Raw genomic sequence first — 21,055 nt, forward strand, 5'->3', positions numbered from 1 at the left:
ATGAAATTCTTGGTGCTTGTTTGGTTAATTGTCAAACATTCAGGGAGAGCAGAATACCTGTTGGGTTCACACCATGTAGTTATATCAGTTGATACTTCAGAATGGATTTATTACATCCTGGTTGAACCAGTAGCTTTGTCTCCTTCCCTTAGTGTAAATGACTGTTTTTCATTTATATTGGGTGTAACTATCATAAATGAAGACTCAAGTTTATGAACTGGGAGTTTAAATGTTTGAGGATTACTGCACTTCCAAAGTTACTAGAAATGCCAGCTGTACTCTCCACTGAGAGAATGAACAAATCCCTATGTGTTATGTATGATGTTCTTTTTGAAAGCGTTTTGATGTAACACCAATTTAGAAATTACAGAATACAATTTGAATAATGGAAGGTTTTCTTTGTAATTAAAAAAAAAAATTTTTAGTTGATTGCTCAAATACTGGCTTTCTGTAAAAACATTATCATGTTAAATTTTGACTAGTGCAATACTAATAAATTTGCTGCTTGGCAGTTTTACTTACTACCTTTTAATTTGCTTTCTGCTATTACTTGTTATAGGTTCCATGTTGCTCATATTATGGTTGCATCTCTTTGGACCGATAAGTATAAGATAAAGGTACGTTTATTTGATAGGAAGAAATATTAAACTGTAGAGGGTCTCTGCAATGGAAATAAAGAACTGGTATGTAATTTTCTATCTCAAAACAATTAGTTTGGTTGTTGAGTATGAGTTAGATACATAATCTTGCAATTCTTGAATTGTTCTATAATCATGTTTTTAATACTTGACAGTCCTTGGATCTCAGGGAAGAAATATATTCTCTTCTATAGATCTCAATATTTTTATTTTAGTTAAAATATTGAGAGTAACCAAGGTATTACACTCTTGTCAGAGGTACTTTGCCTTGAGATAGTGAGAAATGACATATTACAAAGCTGGTTGCCATCCTTTCTTGTAGTCACGTATGACTTCCTTGTATTTCCAATTCTTGATTATATTCCCCGTTTCAGTGATGTTTTAAAAGGAAAAGAAAATCCGTTAATAACTTCGCATTCATATTAAACTTGAACAGGCTGCCAAATAGAAATTTGGTGATAAATTAGGTTTCTTTTTAACCTAACTATAGTCTGTCTTCTAGTCCTGCTTTGACTAGGGCTGTGATTTAGTGTGAACCCCCACAGATCTGATATTTACATGTTAGACAAACAGTATTATGAAAGGACAGTCTTCCCCTTTAATGAACACAGTTCCAGTACATCTTGGAATTAGAAATATTTATTCAGAATATAAGAATGTTTGTAAAATATTATAAATGTCTCTGTATAAATAAATGGAGATTTTAAAAAACAATTATATATCAAAGAACACAAAGTAGCTATTTTACATCTGCTAATAAAATGAAAGGCATCTAGAAACATTTAAAGCATAGAAATGAATAATCTACAAGGTATAGAACAAGGCTAAGTAGCAACTGTAAAATGAGACTTTTAGTACAAACAGTAGAACAATACTGACAGTCACATGTGCTTTAATAACTGATAGTACATTCAAGCAGGTTTTTCTAATAGTTCAAGTGGTTTAAAAGTAGCACATTTTCAAATAGGAAACAAATCTCATGCAAAGTAAGTCTTGACAATGTCTAAAAACTTATCAGAAGTAGTAAGAAAGGAACACGTTTCATTAGCAAAGCAGATTATTAGGGTCCTTTGCTTTTTTCACTTGGCAGTCCTTTTTTCACTTGGCAGTCCTAACTTGAACACTATAAGTGAGTACCAGAGTTCTACAAACAGAACATTTTCCACATGGATTTAATTTGCAGAAAGTGCAAAAGTGAATGTAGACCAGGAACAACTACACATGTCATCATTATGAATATGGGGAATTTTGTATATAGCTTGTTCTATTCTGTTGAGCTGATATTTCAGATGATTATTGGATCAGTGATTTTGTATCTACCTACTATGGAAAAATCAAGAACTGTTGGTGAAGTCTATGGTTATCCAGTAGTAGTTGTTGTTATGGAGCAGAGATTTCTTGTCAAGGTCACATGCAAAATCTTAACTAAAAATGTAATTGTCTATATGTGGAACTAGCTTCTTTTATACAAGATTTAGCAAAACAGCTGCTATTCAGACTTGTACCATTTTCTAGTCTTATCAGTGATAATTCTAATTCCAGTTATTATATATGCTTTAGGCTAACTTTTATATCTGTTAGTGACTACAAATATAGTCAGGCAGGAAGTAACTGCAAAAAGTGGCATGTTCAAGGTTAACTTCAGCCTGGCCTGTGGACACACGGAGTTTCAATGATCTAGAATAGGATTTGGGTAAACTTGAGTGAGAATTGGGAGTGCAGGAAAAGGCATAATTTTTGTTTTGTAACAAGTTTTGTCTCTTACAAAATAGTGCCAGCTTCTGAGCACTAGTAAGTTTGTAAGCCTCAGTGAAAGGTGGCAGTTGTATTATTTCTTGACAAGACATTCTCTAGATAAAATGAAAAATAATTACATATGATTTTTTAGTGTCACCTACTATAGAAAAAACAAAAATTGTTATTTATGTCTGCCCACCCCAAATAAAAACTTGCCAATATAATGACTATGCCCTCAATGCAAAACTTAATCATCAGAGACCTTGCTCCCCTTTTGGCCTCTAGAAACTATATTTGCTGCATCAAGAAATAGATGCAGCTGTAAACTTAGTGAACATGATGAAATTTTCACTTTAAATAGTTCATGGTTGAGCCATACTCCTAATTATGCATTTTGCACGTCACTCTGGGGTTCCTGCAAAGTACTGCTCAGAAGAGAACTCAGAAGGGCATGCACCTCAAAGGAGAATTGAGCAATTATGTTTAACTGGTACTTAATTTTTTTTATTGACATATTTCCAGTTTCAAGCACTGGATATTAACTTCAGAAAGCTGACATGCCAGCAGATGAGAGTGAGTATGAAACAGTTAATTAGCTGCATTGGCAATGCTGAGACACTTTGTAATTCCTCTGGAGCTCGAGGGCATGATGAGTAAATATCTGTCATCAGACAGCTGACAATCATAAATAACTTTTGGTGGAAGTTTCAAAAAGCAATCTTACCACCCATGGTGTGTGGCTTGGCAGTTTTGGTAGCTGGAGCACTTGGAGCCTTGGCAGACATCAGATATCGTTGGTAGGCCCACTTAGACGTTGATGGTACTACAGTAGAATTCTCTTACTGATTTTTGCCTCCATTCAGCAGCGGGCAGGAACTGCACTCAAGAAAACTGAAATGGGTCTTTTCTTCCCATGCCCACTGCTCTAAGGGACAAAGACTGAACCCTGAACAGAGAAGTTAACTGCCTAAAAGGGGTAAGAAACCACTGGGAGAAAACAGTTAAAAATATGAAGATTTTTGTTTGTTTTTTTAATACCTCATACAAGTTAGAATTAAGAACATTGTTTTACCTCTGATGGAGATGTTAATATAAACCAGCTTCTATTTAGGAAGAATTCAGCTTATAAAAAAGGAAAATTACCCAGGCACCTGCAATCACTTAATGATCAATTCAGTTTTAGTAGGCCCCACAATTAGCATAACCAAGTGCCTGTTGGTTCATCTTCAATGAGGAGTATTTGAAAAATACCAGGAAAGGAAATCAACTATTTAATGATAGCTTTTTTATTCTACACATTTATAAAAGTAACAGTTTCACTGGGGAATAGTTTCACCTACTCAACACATATTTAAAAAGTATTATAGTGAAGTATAAACTCAGAATGAGGCCAGGTAGTTTCAGTAATACATGGGCTCTTAATGGAAGAGCCAAGACCTTCTGGTCTGGAGGGGTTACATGAACTAACCCTACAAGGGTGGGTTCTCTGTTTTAACTTGGAATGAGAATGGTAGGCCAGCTGATAGGACTTTATTCCTGTGTCAGAAAGCCATGAATGCATGCCCCATTTGCTTAGAGGAGGACATTCACCTAGGCCAGTGGTCGGCAAACTCATTAGTCAACAGAGCCAAATATCAACAGTAAAATTGAAATTTCTTTTGAGAGCCAAGTTTTTTAAACCTCTTCTAACGCCACTTCTTCAAAATAGACTCACCCAGGCCGTGGTATTTTGTGGAAGAGCCACACTCAAGGGGCCAAAGAGCCGCATGTGTCTCATGAGCCATGGTTTGCTGACCACTGCCCTAGGCAAGCTGGAAAAAGGGAGAAAACTAATTTTTGGAAATACTTTTCAGCCAAAACATTTTCCTTGTGACAACATGAAAATTTACCCAAAGAGTACACACGAACCAGCAGGCACTTTCTTAGTGACCTAAGTATCCACAAGCTAGTATCCACAAGCTAGTTCTTCCAGACCGATTCCAGTTGACTTTTTTTTTTTTTTTTTTTTTAGATTGGGCAGCCTCACTGCTTACCTGAGAAAGTTGGTTGCTTTTGGGATAAAACTCTGCCCTCCAAGGTTGTGGCTAGAGTGTCCTTGTCCATTGTGCCGAAGGCTGAGGACTTGGATTCATGCTCTCTGAAAACATTTAGCTTGGGGACGTAATTACCTGTCATAAGCAAAACTGGCATTGGGGTGGACATTAGGTACTATAGAATAAATGGCAAGTGGTCCTTGAAAATAAAATCTCTGTAGGGCAACTATAGTAAGTGAAAGGGTGAAGGTTACAATAGGAAAGAAATGATGAATTTAAGATGGAAGCCCTTCCTGAAAGAATTCAGGTACTTTGGTCCTGCCCTGCCACCATTTTGTTGAGATTTTACCTGTTTAAGCACCATATGCTAACCATCACCACGTCTCCGGGGAGAAAAGGAGGCCTCAAGGACCATTCCCTCACCCCTGCCCTTCATAGCCTTGGGAGCAGAGTCGAACTGGCAGGTCAGTAGAAATCTCTTAAATGGGTGGGATCAGCCTGCGAAACTCCTTCCTTTACAGAAATTAGAGGCAGGCCCAGAGCTACATATAATTTGTGGATGAACTTTGATTCATACAAATAGCAATTATGTAGTCCTCTGGGGTGGGTGGAAAGTACTAAAAATGTTCCTCTGCTCTGAAAAAAATTAGATGCAATTTTAGTTGCAATACACATATCAACAGGATTCTGTCAGCGCCAAGCCTTGGCTATTGATAAGGCTCCACTTGATAGGGGCAATACCAAAGTGAGAGCTGAAGGCAATTTCATTCTTCCATACAGAATTGTTCAGGCACAAGCCTGTGCCTGCTTTACCTATAACTTCATATCTGGGACTGAAACAGCTATCTGCCTTTTTCCTTTAATCTGCCTCCCAGAGCATCTAAGTGGCAACCTGTATCTTAGAGTTGAAAACCAAAGCCTTCAGTAAGCAAATCTAGACATGAAGGCCCCCCCATTCCCCTGGAGGAGAACGAAAGGAGAAATCAGGATGCCAGAGATGAGGTCACTGTCTGCCAAACCGAAGGAAAGGGTGGAAAATCCAATAAGACAAATGCCTGGGACACCACTGACGCAGGAAAGGTGGGAGCATGACAAAGCCAGTGCCGGAAGCAACAGCAAGGCCTGCTGAGCGTGGCGCGCACAGCGGGTATTTACATGCGGTCCATGGGCCGGTAGTGGAGGAACAGGATCCTTGGGGGGTGGTCTGTACAGTGTCACCAGGGATGCTCACCTCCAGGGCTGAGTTCACGGTGCTCTGTTGTCCTAGTGCTGACCTACCTGCCAATCTCCTTAATTTTCCCAACAGGTACTCTGTCACCTGGAGCCTTTCTCTCTCCAGTGACCTGCTATAATTTAGCTTCCACTGGTAGGACTTTGGTGCCCGAGTGCCAAGTAGTTAAAGAGAAGTTTCATTGGTGTGAGGCCTGGAGTTCTCCTCCTCTAGCAGAGCTATTCTTTGCTTGAGCATCCTTACTTGGGTCTCATGTCTCTCCACCATGGCCATCATCTGAGACTCCAGCTTCTTGAGTTTGTTTTGATGCTTCTTCTTTGCTTTCTCATAGGCAGCCACCAGGTTGCTATGTGGGAGCAGAAGGGAATGAGATTGAAGATTCACCTGAGATAGCACTGAGACAGACACACACACTCTCTTGTCCACTGGGTAGCCAGGTCCAGTCAGCACTGCTCCGAAATACAGGTCACTCAGCCTCTCAGTAAGAATCTGAAGTCAAGTGGTTAGTATTTCAGTGCTCATGGCCATGCATCTCTTGGTTTAACCATGACGCATTCAGCTCAACTGCTAGAGGCTTGTCACTAATGCATTACAAAGATTTAAACCAACAATCCAAACTAGCCACATCCAAAATAAGCAGAAAGAGAGCTGAAGTCCAGAAATCTGTCATTTAAATACAAATACTGTGTCTGTCTGTCTGTTCATGGCTCCCTGCAACAAACGGTCAAGTGTTCACTACAGGAAAGAGTGCCTCACTGTAGTGTAGACCTCTTAGCTCACCTGGGACGAGGGCAGAGTGGCTGGACAACTTCCTGTTATTCTGTGGACTGGTGGGATTCAGAGCACTCAGGCCAGAAAGCTAACGCCAGCCAGACAAGAATAAAATACAGGCCCCTGTGAACTGTCCCCGCTGGAAGCCCGTGAAGAGAGGGCAGGTTAAGCCCAGGGCTAGGTAAGTCCCGGTGCCCTCTGCCTCCAAAGCAGCACCCCATGTGCATTCAGATTCGCCTGAGCCTTTTTTGGGGAGGGAGGTGTGTGAGGTCCTGTATTTTCTCCCTACAGTGGAGGCTGATTTCCTTGATCTATTTCAAAACAAACTGTTGCCAGGAGAAGCAGTTGTGAGGTTCTAGCTGTCTTCTATTAAACCAGCTACTAGCAATGTATAAATTGTAAAACAGTACCATTCTATTTTTTGTAAAATAAGTTACAGTTTAAATAAAGGTCGCGTGTATTACAGGTAAATAATGTATATTTTTAAGTAAATGAATTAATAAAAACTTGCAAAAAATTGTGTTTTTGTTTCTAAAATGAAAAACGTCATTAGTTTTTTTATGAGTATAAAGGGGTCCTGAGCCCAAAAAGTTTGAGACTGCTGTCTCAGAGCAACGCTTCCTAAAATGTTCCCACCAGACAGTAAATGTTACTCAAATAAAAGGTCTGGGGCCAATTTTGTTTGGAAAACATTGGCATAAACACAAATAGGTTTTTAAAAAATTGCATGCTTTCCCAGAACTTTACTGTATGGAGTAAGAAGGGAAAGACCACACACTGTGCGGCATGTCCCAGACTCTTGGCTCAAGGCCGTGTCTTTACCCAGCATTTCTCAGGTTTCTGTGGGCAGTGGGACGTTGTGCCATAGGGAAGACCAGGCTCTAAGAGGGCAGGGAAGGACTTTTCCATTCCCAAGTGTGGCTCCCAGTAATTATGGAACCATTCTCCCTGGTGTGAGTTCACAAGCAAGGGGGCTTACCTGTTGGCTCTCTTCAGGTCATTCACAAACTCCGCTGATTGCTGGTGGCGGATTTCACTGCTCTTGGTGAGTCTTTCCAAGGCACTCACCAACTCCTGAACTCTGGACTTCAACTTCTTTTCTCTGTCATGGAGAGAGCATGCCAAGAGTAACTTGAGATGATGATGGAGGTGGCTAGTACTCTGGCAGTGTTTAGCCTGCCAAGTCCACAGGTGGTACGAAAAGGAAGATAGTACTAGAGGGTGCAAGAGTTCCCTTTCCCCTCACTGCAGCCTCCAACCTCCCTCTGCACTCCTGAAGGCCGGTGTGAGCCTGCTTCCTTTAATGGTAAGTCCCTTCCAGATGGAGAAACTGAGCTAATCTAGAAATTCCCTGTCCCAGTCTCTACACTCTTCTTTTTCCAAGTGTCCTAAGCATAACCCTAACCTTTCGGATTCAAGAACAGAAACCTCTGCTCTGGGCAGCCTGCCATGGACAAATCCTGACTCATTGAAATCATCATGATCCTACCTTGCAAAACAAAAAGGTGGAGTAGAATTAGTGTTACTCTCATTTCCAAGGTCCTTGTTTCCCTTGAAAATATTTAGGTTATGTTTGCATTTTCATTGGACTCCCCATTTAAGTTAACTGCCTCTGTTAGCGTCCTTGCATGGTGTCACACTTCACATCTGCTATGACTTGGTTCATCTATTTGAACTTCAGGCTCCCCACTGACATGCAGGCCCTGGGATTGCAAGGATCTCACTTGGTTTGGTTCCCCATGTGTCCCCAGGACTGAGCACCACAGGAGGGGTGGGAGGGTGAGCAGTTCCTCAGCGACAATGGTTAAAACCCCTTCAGAACAAAGGTATTGGTTCCCTGGAACAAACCAAGAAACCAGAATTTATGGAAGAAAGTCCTAGAAAGATCACTCCGAGTGTGAGGAATGTGAATTAGCACAATCATTTTGGAATGCAACTTGGCAGTATCTAGCAAAATGGAAAATGAACACATTCCTTGGCTAAGCAACTTGATTTCTAGGATTTTTTTCTTAAGAGGTAGTGTAGGCGCTGAAAGACAAGATCACAGCTGCATTCACTCAAGCATCCTATATAATAAAGCCTAATATGCTAAGTGTCTAGTTGGCTATTCAGCCAATCAAAGCATAATATGCTAATGATATGTTAAGGCTGCTCAACCACTTGCTATGACGTGCACTGACCACTAGGGGGTAGATGCTCTGACTGGTAGGTTAGCTTGCTGCTGGGGTCCAGCCGATGGGGACTGAGCAAGACAGGCTAGACACACCTTGAGCCCTCCCACAGTCCCTCCTTGGCTGGCCAACCTCTCCTGTCTCCCTGGACCTGATGGTACACTGTTGGGGTCCCTCAGCCTGGCCTGTGCCCTCATAATCTGGGACCCCTTGAGGGATGTTGGAGAGCGGTTTTGGTCCAATCCCACAGGCGAGGCCAAGAGACCTCACTGGTGCACCAATTCATGCACTGGGCCTCTAGTTCGCTATAACAGTTTAGAGGGGTGGGTGGAGGGGTGGGTAGCCAGGTTAGGGTATGTCTACCATTCTGCAACCTAAAAAAGTGCAGATGGAAATGCATTAGCATGGTGTCTGATAAATTGTCAAGTAAAAAGGAAGAGTTCTATTGGATGCCATTTTTGCAGAAACACTAAAAATCTGATATAGATCAGGTTATATAAATCTGATATAACCCTCAGCAAAGGTTAATGCACATAAAAAGGATGACAGAAGGCTTTCATAGTCTACTCATGCATTGCTTAGAATTTTTACAACTCGTGCTTTTGTCAAATATGTGAGCTCTCTGCTTCCTGTAGGAGGGGCAGGGAGGTAACCTGGGGGGAGGACTCAGGAGATGGTTCAGTGGCTCTCTAATCTGTTCCTGCCTTCAGGGAGTCAAGCTTCCCAAACAGTTAACAGAGGAATTGCAACACCAAACTCCAGCCTGCTTTGTGAGGGAGGTTGAAGGGGAAAGATCTTTCAAAGCAAAGCCTAGCCACCAGGCCCTCCTTGTTCCCCAGAGAGGCCTCCCTACCACCAAGGATCCCTGCAGAGTCTTGCAGCAAAGTGGGTCCCACCTGCTGGGGAAGGTGTGTTTCTCGGGCCCTAGAAGCCACCAGGAAAATTGGTTGCAATTCCTACAGGAATCTGAGAGTGGCACTATTTCCTACCAGAAGGGTGACCGGTGTGTAGGAAGGATGTCTGTCTCCTTCCTTCCCTCCTTTACTGTTCTCCTTAGCCTTCCCGCAAGGCTGAGGAAGGGTAGGAGAACACAAATGACCTCCCCCCTCCCATTTCCCTCTGACTAAAGTAATTAAAATAATTTTTTTAAAATAGAAAAGTGTTATTTCTCCTGCATTTTGTTACTGTTTTCCTTTCCATTCTAACAATGCAATAGTGCAAATGAAAAAAAAACACACAACTATGACAATTAAAAATGTCCCCATGAACTCAATAAATTCACAACAAAAAAATCTGCTAAGAGCAATACCCTCCCCCCCGTTCATATCCTTGCCCCACCCCGCATACAGGGAGAATATGGGACCCCCAACAAAACAAAGGGCTTCCTTCCCTGGTGCCCACGTCGCTGAGACACCAGAACCCAGCGAGGCCCTCACAGAGCCTGCCCAACGGTGAGGTGGAGGGGAGCCATTGCCAGGAGCTGAGAACTGCCTAGAAGAGCTCCCTAGGCCTCGGGGGGGAGGGAACTGCTCCTGTGAACTACAGGACAGTAGGATGCCGGTTATTTAAAGGTACAAAGGGAGGCTCACCCTCATGTTTAAACCTCAAATGCGGGCTACTCTGTTTTCCTCTGAGTGAGGCAGGAGCCTGCAGTAAACGTCCTGTCCCCGTGGCTGCTCATTTGGACGGAAACAAACACTAAACTACTGAGACAGAACAGCTCCAGACCCACAGACATGTGGTGAGTCCAAAATGGGATGTGCAGAAAATACAAAATCCACTCTGGGATTTGAAGATTTAATACGGGGGGAAAAAAAGGACTAAAATATTGCAATAATTTAAAAAATACTGATTACATGTTGAAATGGTAGTATTTTGGATATGCTGGGCTGTTATTAAAGCTAACTTCACCATTTTCTTAGTGTGGCTATTGGAAAACTCACAATTACACCCGTCCAGAGTGGCTGGGAGTGACTTACTAAGTTCCAGAGCACCATTGACAGTTTACAGTACTGGGCGGGTCCCTGGATTCCGATGCAGTAGGTTTGGGCTGAGATCTAGGAATTGCAGCTTAATAAGTGCCCTTGATGATTCTTATTTTCAGGCACATCTGGGAAACTGGATGGGCCTGTGGATGGGCTGCATGTGGTCCTGGAACTCAGTCTAGACTAGAGGCATGACTACACGCACGGGCACACTGGCTATGGCGCGAAGTCCGGCCTTCCTCGGATTCTCGAGGACAACCCGAGGAGGAGCCAGAAGCTTGCTGGTCCCAAGTTGCTTTGGAACCTCAACCATTCACGTCCAGTTCTGTCTGGTTTCTAGTTAGAATCTGCTTGGCCTTCAGCTAAGGAAGAATTTGTTGAGTTTGTCCAGATAAGGTAACAACCCCCAAAAGAGCACTTCCAAGACTCCACAAAGATGAGAAAGTAAAAATTAAACCCTGCATGCACATTTGCTCCCTCGATAATAATGCATTCATAAACCGTTTTCTCAAATGCCCAGGACTGTGTCATCCCGTCCTCACCCGTCCTTACTCCCAGTAGTGCAGGCACGCAGGACACATGCTGTATCACCACGTACAGACAGTCCCGGACCACACTGTTACCAGGCGCACCACGTCATCAGCATGCACGTGGATTTCAGTTACAGGTGTTCCCGCTCCACCAAAAATGAAGGTTATTTCTGATCACAAAAGGTCCTATTAATCTTACTCTAACCACACAGCAAGGGAGGTGCTTCTCTCTCTTTTTAGTTGAAACATGATTTTAGGCAGTGGCACATACACAGAGCATGCGAGGCAGACTCCTGGTGGCAGTTTGCAGGTGAGGAGAAAAACGAGGTGACCTGCCAGGGAAGTGAGCTGGGCAGGAGACCCAGCCACGCAGGCCTCTGCCATTGTGCCAGGGGAGCCGGGAGCGGAGCTCTGAGCAATCAGGGAGGAGGTGGCACTCTCCCTGAAATAAAAAGCCAGCCGCTCTCCTTTAATCACAAAGTCCAAACGAGCAGCTGGGGGAGTGGCCAGGGCCAGAGCCCGGGCTTGATGAGGTAGTGAGTGGCTCTGCAGCCACCAGGAACCCCTCCGAGTCACTGTAATCAGAGCAGACCGCAGGGAGTCACAGCCATGCCTCCACAAGGCCTGCAGTTCCTCAGCAGTTGCTCATTACGCGGAGTTAGTCACGGATTGTCTGCGTGGGCAGTTCCTCTGTTCCTCACCTTCCTGGTACCCGTGAGCAGGGCTCCATCTCCACCGAAGCTGCTCACAAGGTGACCGATGATCTTGGCGCTGCCACACGCCAAGTCTCCACTGTCCTGAACTCTCAGCACGGCTTTCCTCCGGAGTATCCGGGTTTTGCCTGTGTCGCTGCGGTTCCCCAGGTTCCTGCACTGACTCCTTGCTCTCTGCTCCCACCCTAAGTACTCAGCGTATTGAAGACTTGGGCTTGGACCCTATTTTGTAGCATACTGTTTCTCCTCCCCATTCCCATTTATTTTTCTAAAAACATGCCAAACACCTCTACATCTTTATCTCTGGACTTGTCTTTTTGACATCTCTACTTCACAGGCATCTTCAATGTAACATGTCTAAGGTGGGACTTCGGAGATGCTCTCGGAAACCATCCTTGCTCCCTTGCTAGCAAAGGGCAACACCCTTCGCCCACCTGCTGACACCTGTCTTGAGTCAGCTGTCGCTCCCCCCTTTGCCCGGACCTCCTCATCCATTCAACGGTAAACCCCACCTACCAAAACTCCATTCATGCCACAGCCGGCCCGGGGCCATCACTTCTCACCGAGTGACCACAGAGCCTACCAATAGTTGCTTGCTGCCCCTTTGCACTCTGATCTGGTTTTCACAGAGCACCCAGAACTTTTTAATATGACAGCTGCCTTTCCGTGCCTTCTGCCTGCAGTTGGGATGAAGTCTATGGTCTTTGATCTATAAGGTCCTATATGACCCTACCTCCTGCCTACCCAGGTTTTGGCATCCTCTCCCCCTTGCATGCCAGAATGCAGTCAATCCCTAACACACTGAGCTGTTTCTCTCTGCTTGGAACGTATTTCCTCCATTCAGCTGCTCTTCTTCCTCATCTCAGCTTAAAGGTCATCTCCGAGAAGCCCACCCACCTAAGCAAATGTCTCAGAGTCGTAACATCAGAGCCCCTTGTCATTGCTTCCAAATTATTCATTGTAATCTATTATTTAATATTTTGGAAACAAACTCAAGAGGAAGAAACAAATAAGTGGAATCATATAACATGCTCACACACAGCGTGATGATGTCTTGAATCTGGATGCCCGGAGCCCACAGATTCCTTTTTTATGGAAGAAATGTTTCCCTCAACTGACTTCAACCACTAGCTCAGTGATTTAATTCCTTCAAAGAGGGTGTTAGTTTCCACTTGATTTTTAAAAATAAAAACATCCTCAAGCCTTAGTTATCACTCAGGTGTCTGTGTTACATAAACTCATGAAATGATTATTCCACTTTTTGAGCTCCATTTACCACATAATCATGTTACTGCTCGTTTCCCTGTAGCCCTGTGGGTTCTGTCTTGGCTCCATCTTAACTGGGTCCTGATTAGAAGAAATCCATGCTAACCAGCTTAAGGCTGGTTCCTGGAAACCCGTTCGTTGTGCTGACCGATGTCTGTATGGTGTCAGCAGAACCTGCACCCTCCTGTGCCCGCAAATGCCCCTGAGGTCTGGGAAATGTAAGAAATGAAGGGGCTTAGCGTACGGACACCATGTCCACACGGCCCCCCGTGGGAAGCAGGCAGCGGGTCTGCCCCCCCTGCTGCTGGCACAGGGAGCTGCCGATGGGCTGAGAGAGTTCTCCCGGGAAGCTTCTCTCTCCACCTCAAGCCAAGCAGTTCCAATGGAACCGCATGGCCAGAGGCACTGGCAGCATAAAACCTGGGCTGGTGCACGTTGCAAGGAAAGACGGAAGGCACGGGGAGTGGGGGTAATGAAGTTCCCACGGGCAGCCCTCCTGCCGCCCACTCTCGGCCTGGAGGCCACGCTGTGAACAGCAGCCCGCTGGGCCGGGACAGCAGGCTGTGCCCTGTAGCTGTTCCTCCCTGTTGCCCCAAACCCCAGAAAGGATGGGAAATGTGTTTTTAAAAAATCCCCAAACATGTTAGAAAGGCGTGTTCTTTGTATACCAGAGAGGACGAGCATCCATAGGAAAAAAGGCAAGGAAGATGCATTCTCCTCGGAAAAGGAAACCGCACGCAGACGGCGAACAGAGGGCGGTGCTGGCAGCAGGGTGGTGGGGGGCAGGGACCGGGGTCAGAGGTGCCGCCCAAGGAGCTGCTGGGGCCCCAAGGACGTGAGCTTGTGAACCAACCCCAAGCGAGTCCCCGAACTCAGCTCCCAGGAGAAGGTGCTGTGAGGAGACGGTCAGCACAGCAGGCGGAGCAGCCTTTAGCAGCAGCACAGCCATCTCCTGGGCGAGGACCGCACAGCGCTGGGGAGATGACAGACGTCGTCACCAGGACGCCCAGCGCTGACCTAACGGGCCTCTGATGGGAAGGAGCGGCCACGTGGAGGCAGCATTCCCGCCGAAGCTGCACACGGGCCAACATGCCCATGTCCACCGTCCCACTGTCACCGTCCTGAAGGTTCCCGCCATGGCAACAACACAACAGAGAAGCAGGGACGGGATGCTCTCCCTTCGCAGGCGAAGCCTGCACGCTCGCCCGCCACTCCCCCTCTGCGAGGCCGGGGCCCATGTGGCTCTCCGTCTCACCGGCAGGGACGGACAGACGGAGGCCCCTCACTACAGGGACGGCAGGCTTCGTCCCCGAAATAAAGCTCAGCTTGTGAGCCAAACCCCACAGTGACGGAGCGGAAGCTCTGCCTTCCTAAGCCCGGATGCTGGCCTGAGCAGCAAGAGAGAGGATAGGGCTGTGCTCCCAGAATCAGCTGCTCGTGGGGGTCCCGGGCAGGTGCTTACCGGCGGATGGCGCTGGCGAACTCTGCGGCCAGCTCGCTGTCGCTGTACGTGGTCCTGAGCTCGGCCAGGGAGAGAGCGGGGGAGGCAGCGTCAGCACACTCCTGAGAACAGCAAGCAGTGCCTGTTAGTCCCGGAGCCAACGGCAGGCGGCAATTCTGCCCTCGGTGGCCCTGACCTCCGACCTCCGACCCCTCCCCGTGGGCTCCCTGGGAGCCAGGCGCTGGTCTAAGTGGCCACACGCATCTCCTCTCCCTGACTCATCATGATGACCCTGAGGTAGGTGCTGACATGATCCCCGTGCTACCCAGGAGGGAACGATGGCTGAGGTCACACTGCCCCCAGTCTCCAGCCATGACAGGGAGGACTGAGGATCCAAACCCAGACTGGGGCTGCCGATCAGGGCTCTTCACCCCTGAGCCAGCCTCTCCTCCTCAGGGAGACAAGTGGGGGGCAGCAGGTGAGAATCCTCCCCCAGCCTCACTTCTCCTGTCTTCTCCACCGTGAGGGGCTTCAGCGAGGGCAGTGCCGTCACCTCGGAAACCCAGAGAGGAGGGCACCCTCCCATGTGGTAGCATTAGACCGGGTCACAGGCATCTCCAAGCCAAACGAACTCCCACATCCCACACTGAGCCACACTGCTCCTCCAGCAGCGTCACACCGGCCCGCGGGCTCTGACAGAGGCCTGGGAGGGCACTCCCTGATGGCTGGCTCAGCAGACTGTTACTGAGCACCTCACAGCCCAGGCTGGAGAGGAAAGCATAGCGCTGCAGCTGCTTGTGTGCCCAGTGTAAGCAGAGACATGGCGGTGGGATGTGAATTTGGTGCTGGAAATCCAGACAACGGGAGGGCTCTGTGTCTCCCTCAGCCCTCGGATACAGAAATGCCACCACATCCAGGGGGTCCCCTCCCTCTGCCTGGCTCTCCCCCTGCACGGCTCTCCCTCTCTCCGCTCCCTCTCACTGTCCTGCAGACACAGCCCCCCCATCCCGACCCGCCCCCCCGCCCCCCCACCAGCCATGGATGCTGGGAGGTCCCAGCAGCCTCCCTTTTTGTATATCAGCTCCTGATGATGTGAACATTTCCTAAGCCTCCTAAAGACCCGGGCAGCTTTGTCTCGCCCGAGGCCTCTCCCTGAACATGCGCGGGGGCATAGTTGCAGAGAAACAGGAAGTGTAAAGAAAGACCTGATGCAACGTAGGTGAGACTTGGTTCCAGCTTGTTGTTGGAGGGGAGTCTTAAAACAGGGACCCCTGTCCTATGGAGCGAGAGTGCATGTCCTGGACCCACATCAGTCTTGCCACCTGTTTTTATAAGGCCCGCAGGCTAAGAATTGTTTTGTTTTTAAAATCATGCAAAAAGATTTAGAAAGCATTTTGTGATGTGTAGAATTTGTACGAAATTCACATTTCAGTGTCCGTAAGTGAAGTGTTAGCAGAACCCTGCCACACCGGTTGGCGCCCACAGCCTCTGCCTTCACACTGCCGTTCATTCCTCGGTGGCCACGCTAGGAGGTGCAGCCGAGTCTGTAGGGCTCAAACACCCTATCAACAGGGGTCGGCAAACTCATTAGTTAACAGAGCCAAATATCAACAGTACAACAATTGAAATTTCTTTGGAGAGCCAATTTTTTAAAACTTAAACTTCCTCTAACACCACTTCTTCAAAATAGACTCGCCCAGGCCGTATTTTGTGGAAGAGCCAGACTCAAGGGGCCAAAGAGCCGCATGTGGCTCGCGAGCTGTGGTTTGTCGACCACGGCCCTAACAGATTGGCTCTGACTCCTTACAGTTCCTCAACCCTAGCACTGGAAAGTCTGCTTCATCCACCAACGACAAGGAAAATGAACAGCCCAGAAGGGAGGTTTTATTGAAACGGTAAATGGTTCCAATATTTGAAGGACAAGAGAATCAGCTTATACTCTTAATTTCATTACCTGAACAACCCAAGATACTTTTCTAAGGCTCCTTACTCTAATGTTAAAAAAAATAAAAAATAAAAATCATCATCTGGCCTTTTCCATCAAAGAGACTTCTGTGCTTTGAAGCCATTCCACAAAACAGTGCTTCCCTGAGTCAAAATACCGGGGAGGAGGGAGAAGGCTCCGAGGGCTTCTGGCCCGACCCCAGAGCCGTTCCCACCACACCCTGAGGGCTCACAACTGGGCTCTGTCTCTGAGCTCTGTCCCCAGGTGACTGCTAATAGCCCGGGCTGCACAGAGATCACCGGGAGGCCTGGAACAGGAAACCCGGCCCCCGCCGGGACTGCGCCATAAAACAGTTCCGCAGGCCCTGCCCGCAGGCCCTGCCCGCTGGGGCAGCGGGTTGCAGGGTGCGCTCCAAAGCAAGGCGACCTGCCCCAAGCCCACGGGGTGTCACCCCCGAGCAAACCCTCCAGTGACTCCTCACTGTCCTGGGAGGGCACAGCGGCCAGGTCTGCAGCCAACGTGTCCATCCCATCCCCTCCCCTCCGGGCACTCCCCTCTGGGCATTCCATCGCCTGGAGCGGACTTGCTCTCCCCCCACCCTCTCCATCCCACTCTCCACAGGGTCTCAGCTCAGGAAACTGGTCCCGACCCCACACCCGATGCTGCGTCTGGGCTGCGGCCTCGTGGGAGTGATCCTGGCACTCCGGACATCTTGTCACTGTGCTAGGATCCTCTATTTGCCCCGCAGTGTCCCGTCCGTCCCCCCCCCCCCCCCCCCCCCCGAGTATAAACCTGGAACTGCCCCCAGCGCCTGGCCAGGACCAAGTCACAATTTGTCAAACGAATGGATAACTGAGGCGGCTGGGGTCCCGGCAGAGCTGGCCCAGCGGGAGCCACGTATGGATGCCCTGGCTCCCGAGGAGGGAGGGGAGGGCAGAGGGCAGCTGTGGCGCTTGGCGTAGCCGCTCCGAAGTCTTAGCTGGTTGGGGGGTGGCAGTTCACTGCCTCATGGCATCCGCAAGTGGCTTCGGTCCCAGGGGCACGACCCGCCCTCTAACCCCCCAACATGCGGGCTGTGAGAAGCCGCTGCTCCTTAGACCAGCAGTCAGCATGTGCCCATGAGTCTTGGGCCCGAAACAAAGCGAGGGCAAGAGAAGCTGGCATTCACTAGGCAGCTAGAATGGCTGGCAGGTCCTATGCCAGTAAGGAGAGTGCGTGGGCAGTGAGTGGTGGGAGGTGGGTGGGAAGTGAGGCCTGAGCCTGGGGGGCCCGAGCCCCCGGGCCCTACCTTGCCGGACTTGTCCTTGCCGCCGCTGCTGGTGGAGCTGAGGGACCGCATGCGCTGCTCCTTGTGCTCCTCCACCTCGGACTTGAGGTGCTCGATGTGCACCAGGTAGGCCTGCTCCTGGGCCTCCCGGGTGCTCAGCTTCAGCTCCAGGGCCTTCTTCTCCTTCTCCAGCAGGTAGAGCTGGGCCTTCAGCTCCGCCATCTCCTCCTGCCGAGGACACAGAGTGGGGAGGCAGGTGAGCGAGGTCTGCGGCTACCGGCAAGGCCCTGCGGTAGCTATTCCCTGAGGGACAAGAGCGGGCAGGGCTGCCCTGCAGACAAACCCCGCGCTGCCCCCTGTGGGCCAGAATTGAGATGCGTGAACAGAAGACCCAGGCAGGCAGGTCTGTCCCCCTGAGGAGAAACGCTCTAAGCTGCAGCCCCTGCACCTGCGCAGGGCTCCGCTGCCTGGGTGGGGACCAGTCTTCCAGTGTGGGCAGACGAAGTGTCGTCGGACAGAGAGGTTACACAGGAGGGTCGCCCACACAGGCTAAGGTGTGCGCTGCCCTTTACCGAGGCACCATCCACAGATTTGCTCACCCCTGAGGGCAACCTTGGTGCCCGGGACCTGAGTCAGACAGGAAGGGAATGCCCCCGGCAACGGTATCGCCCCCAGAGGAAAGCAACAGAAACAGCGTCCCTTACAGGTGACTCACTGAGGAGTGACTTCTCCAAGTGTCTTAGAGAACCCTGAGTAGAACTTTTGTGGAGAATTAAGCATGACTCCAAAAGGGGACAATGCCGTGCTGGGACCAAGAGCCCGGCCACAATGGTAATCAGCCGTGTTTGGTGGGCACGCAACACCGTTCAGATGCTCACTCAAAGGGCGTCATTTAACCCTTCCCACCACGGTATGAGTCTCTCCATTTACGGATGGGATGAGGAGGCACGTAGAGGGAGGACCCCCACGGGGTGCACTGTGGGCCAGAGCGCGAAGCCAGGCCATCTGCTCCGAACCCAGGCTCCTGGCCATGAAGCTCCAGCCCGTGCCCACCATCACATGACCCCAGGCTCCCAGCTGCCTCCGTGACCTTACGTAAGGGGCGTCTTGCAGGGCTGAGTCACTGTCTTGTCAGGGATTCGCCATGGTCACTGACTCGAGTCACCGTGGAGTTGCCCTCACCCAAGGTGACAAGCCACAGGCCTGGTGTGCTGCCTGGACACACCAGCCCCGGGGGAAACCAGAGGGCACCCATCACAGCGTGTGACGCCCAGGACCCGAGCCATCAGACATGGAGGAGGCCATGTGCTCAGCGACTACTCAAGAGGAGATGCCAAACCTTCCCTAAGATGAGACACGAGACCAGAACAAAGGGTTTTCACACACGGAGCCCTTCTTTTGCCCAAAGCAGCAGGACCTGAAGGGCCTGGGAGCTCCGCACACTGAGCTAACGCGGACAGTCAGGTCCACACACACGTGATGGCTGCTTGGAAGGAGGAAAGGCGGTTGCCAGCAGCGGGAGAGGAAAGGCCTGCGGGGACAGGTAAGGCGGCCACTGTGCGGGCAACAGAGGCTCAGCCCGGATGGGGCCGGGACCTGGGCAGAGCCAGGACGGAGACTTGACGTGCCAGGACTCAGAGGGCGACCTAGAATCGGAGACGAGGAAGTTCCTTTTCCAGAGACTTGGCAGGAAAGCTGGCCATTGCTCTGGCTCTGGGTGTTGTGATCTTAGCAGCGTTCAAACGGCTCCCATCCAAGTTCCGCCCATGGCCTTGCCCTGCTCGCTGGCCTCAGAGGCTGCTCCAGCCTGCAGGGGTCCGAGGTGGCTTCTCCTGGGGAACCAGGAGACCAACTCACCCCTCCAGGAACACGCGGGCCCAAGGGAGAGAGCCCCTGGCGCTGGAGTTGTCTGCCCTTATCTACAATGAGGTGCTGGAGTTCCCTGGGGAGAGGCTTCTGAGCAGGAACAGTGACTCCGCCTCCTTAGCTGACCTGTCTCAGGGGCCTTTCTCTCCTCCTCCCGATGACAGTGGAGTCAAAGGGAGCCGAGTTCTCGAACCCGCCCCCGCCCCCATACCTTCATGGCCATCAGCTCCTGCATCAGCACCGCATTCTCCAGGTCCAGCCGCTGGCTGTCTCCCCGGGGCTTGACGTCGTAGCTGAGAGGGTCGATGTGGATGCTCTCCAGCTCCAGCATGGTCAGCTTCACCGCCGCCCGGTCGTTCTTGAGCTGCTGGATGTAGTCCTTCAGCCTCTGCTCGTCCTCCTTCGTGAACTCCGTGTCACAGCTGCTGGCCGTGGAGCTGGTCGTGCTGAGAAGACAGACAAAGAGAAGCCATCGCATTTCCAAGTCACCGCTCCCGGGTGCTTTCTCCTCGCTCTTCTCCACACCCCGTCTCCCCAACAGTATTTAGATGGCAGTCCAGGGGGAAAAGGCATAGTAAACTGGTACCACCTTTTAGGAAATGAATGTAAAGAATAACAGAAATAGTCACACCCCTTAGCCTAACAGTGCGGGCCCTAGGAGTGAAATCTAAGGAAGCAATTCCACAAAAGCAACAAGATACACACAAGCAAAAGTGTTTCATGGAACAGAGGGCTCAGCCAGGCGGGGAGGGCTTTTGTTTTGCCATCTCTGCGAAGGGTTTCCTGTCAGAGAGGAAGGGAAGGAGAAAAGAACAGAAGAGCTCTCGCACAGATCCTACACCCCCCTCCTCTCCCCCCAACCCCTTCCTCGCCTGACAGAAGCTGGGAGCTTTACAAGGCTTTTACCGGGGGAAAGTTGAATTTCAAGATAAGTGCCCCAGCCCCGCACCCCTCCGACTCTCCCCTCTCCCTTCCAGGATGCCAGCGGGAGCAGACCAGGCGGGGTTAATGACAATCCTGCTTTGTGCCCTGAATGCTCCACCGCGGAATATGATTATGACGATGGCGGGAGGGAGGCCACTGGCCTTTCCTCCGGCCTCCTGCAGGCAAAGGCTGCCGGTCTCTGAGGGCTGGCTGCCGGCGCTGGGCAGGGGTTAAGTCATCCATTAACTCTCCGCCCGAACGCTGGGTGATCTCAGTAGTTAAGAGGGAATAAATCACTCTGTAGGGCGGGAGGCGGTCCGTGATCTCCGAGAGGAAAGGGCTGAGATGAAGACCCAGCCGCCTAAGCATGGGGAGCGGCTTTGGTTTGCGAGGAGCTGGGCCAGGCCAGAGGGGGTGTCCTCCCTGTGATGCTCCGCTGGCGCCTGTTGGGCTGGCTTCACCCTGTGGCCAGCCCTGCACCCGGTGCCCTGCGGCCGGGGACCCTGCATGGACCAGGCTGGGCACGCGGCCCTTCTG

At 49.6% G+C, this 21,055-nt stretch overlaps 1 protein-coding gene across 2 annotated transcripts in view; it reads right to left on the reverse strand.

The window, feature by feature from the left end:
* Positions 1–4,341: 4,341 nt before the first annotated feature.
* MCC (MCC regulator of WNT signaling pathway) overlaps positions 4,342–21,055 on the reverse strand; it is a 338,649-nt gene continuing 321,935 nt past the window's right edge. For both annotated transcript variants that reach the window (XM_036410932.2, XM_036410933.2), the window contains 5 exons: positions 19,806–20,040; positions 17,750–17,956; positions 14,538–14,638; positions 7,390–7,512; positions 4,342–5,985 (listed from right to left, as the gene is read on the reverse strand). In XM_036410932.2, the coding sequence (XP_036266825.1) occupies positions 5,805–5,985; positions 7,390–7,512; positions 14,538–14,638; positions 17,750–17,956; positions 19,806–20,040 (847 nt within the window). In that variant the 3' untranslated portion in view covers positions 4,342–5,804. The remainder of the gene's footprint in view (positions 5,986–7,389; positions 7,513–14,537; positions 14,639–17,749; positions 17,957–19,805; positions 20,041–21,055) is intronic.

Source organism: Pipistrellus kuhlii, unplaced genomic scaffold, assembly GCF_014108245.1.
Source record: "Pipistrellus kuhlii isolate mPipKuh1 unplaced genomic scaffold, mPipKuh1.p scaffold_m20_p_4, whole genome shotgun sequence".
NCBI classification, from domain to species: domain Eukaryota; kingdom Metazoa; phylum Chordata; class Mammalia; order Chiroptera; family Vespertilionidae; genus Pipistrellus; species Pipistrellus kuhlii.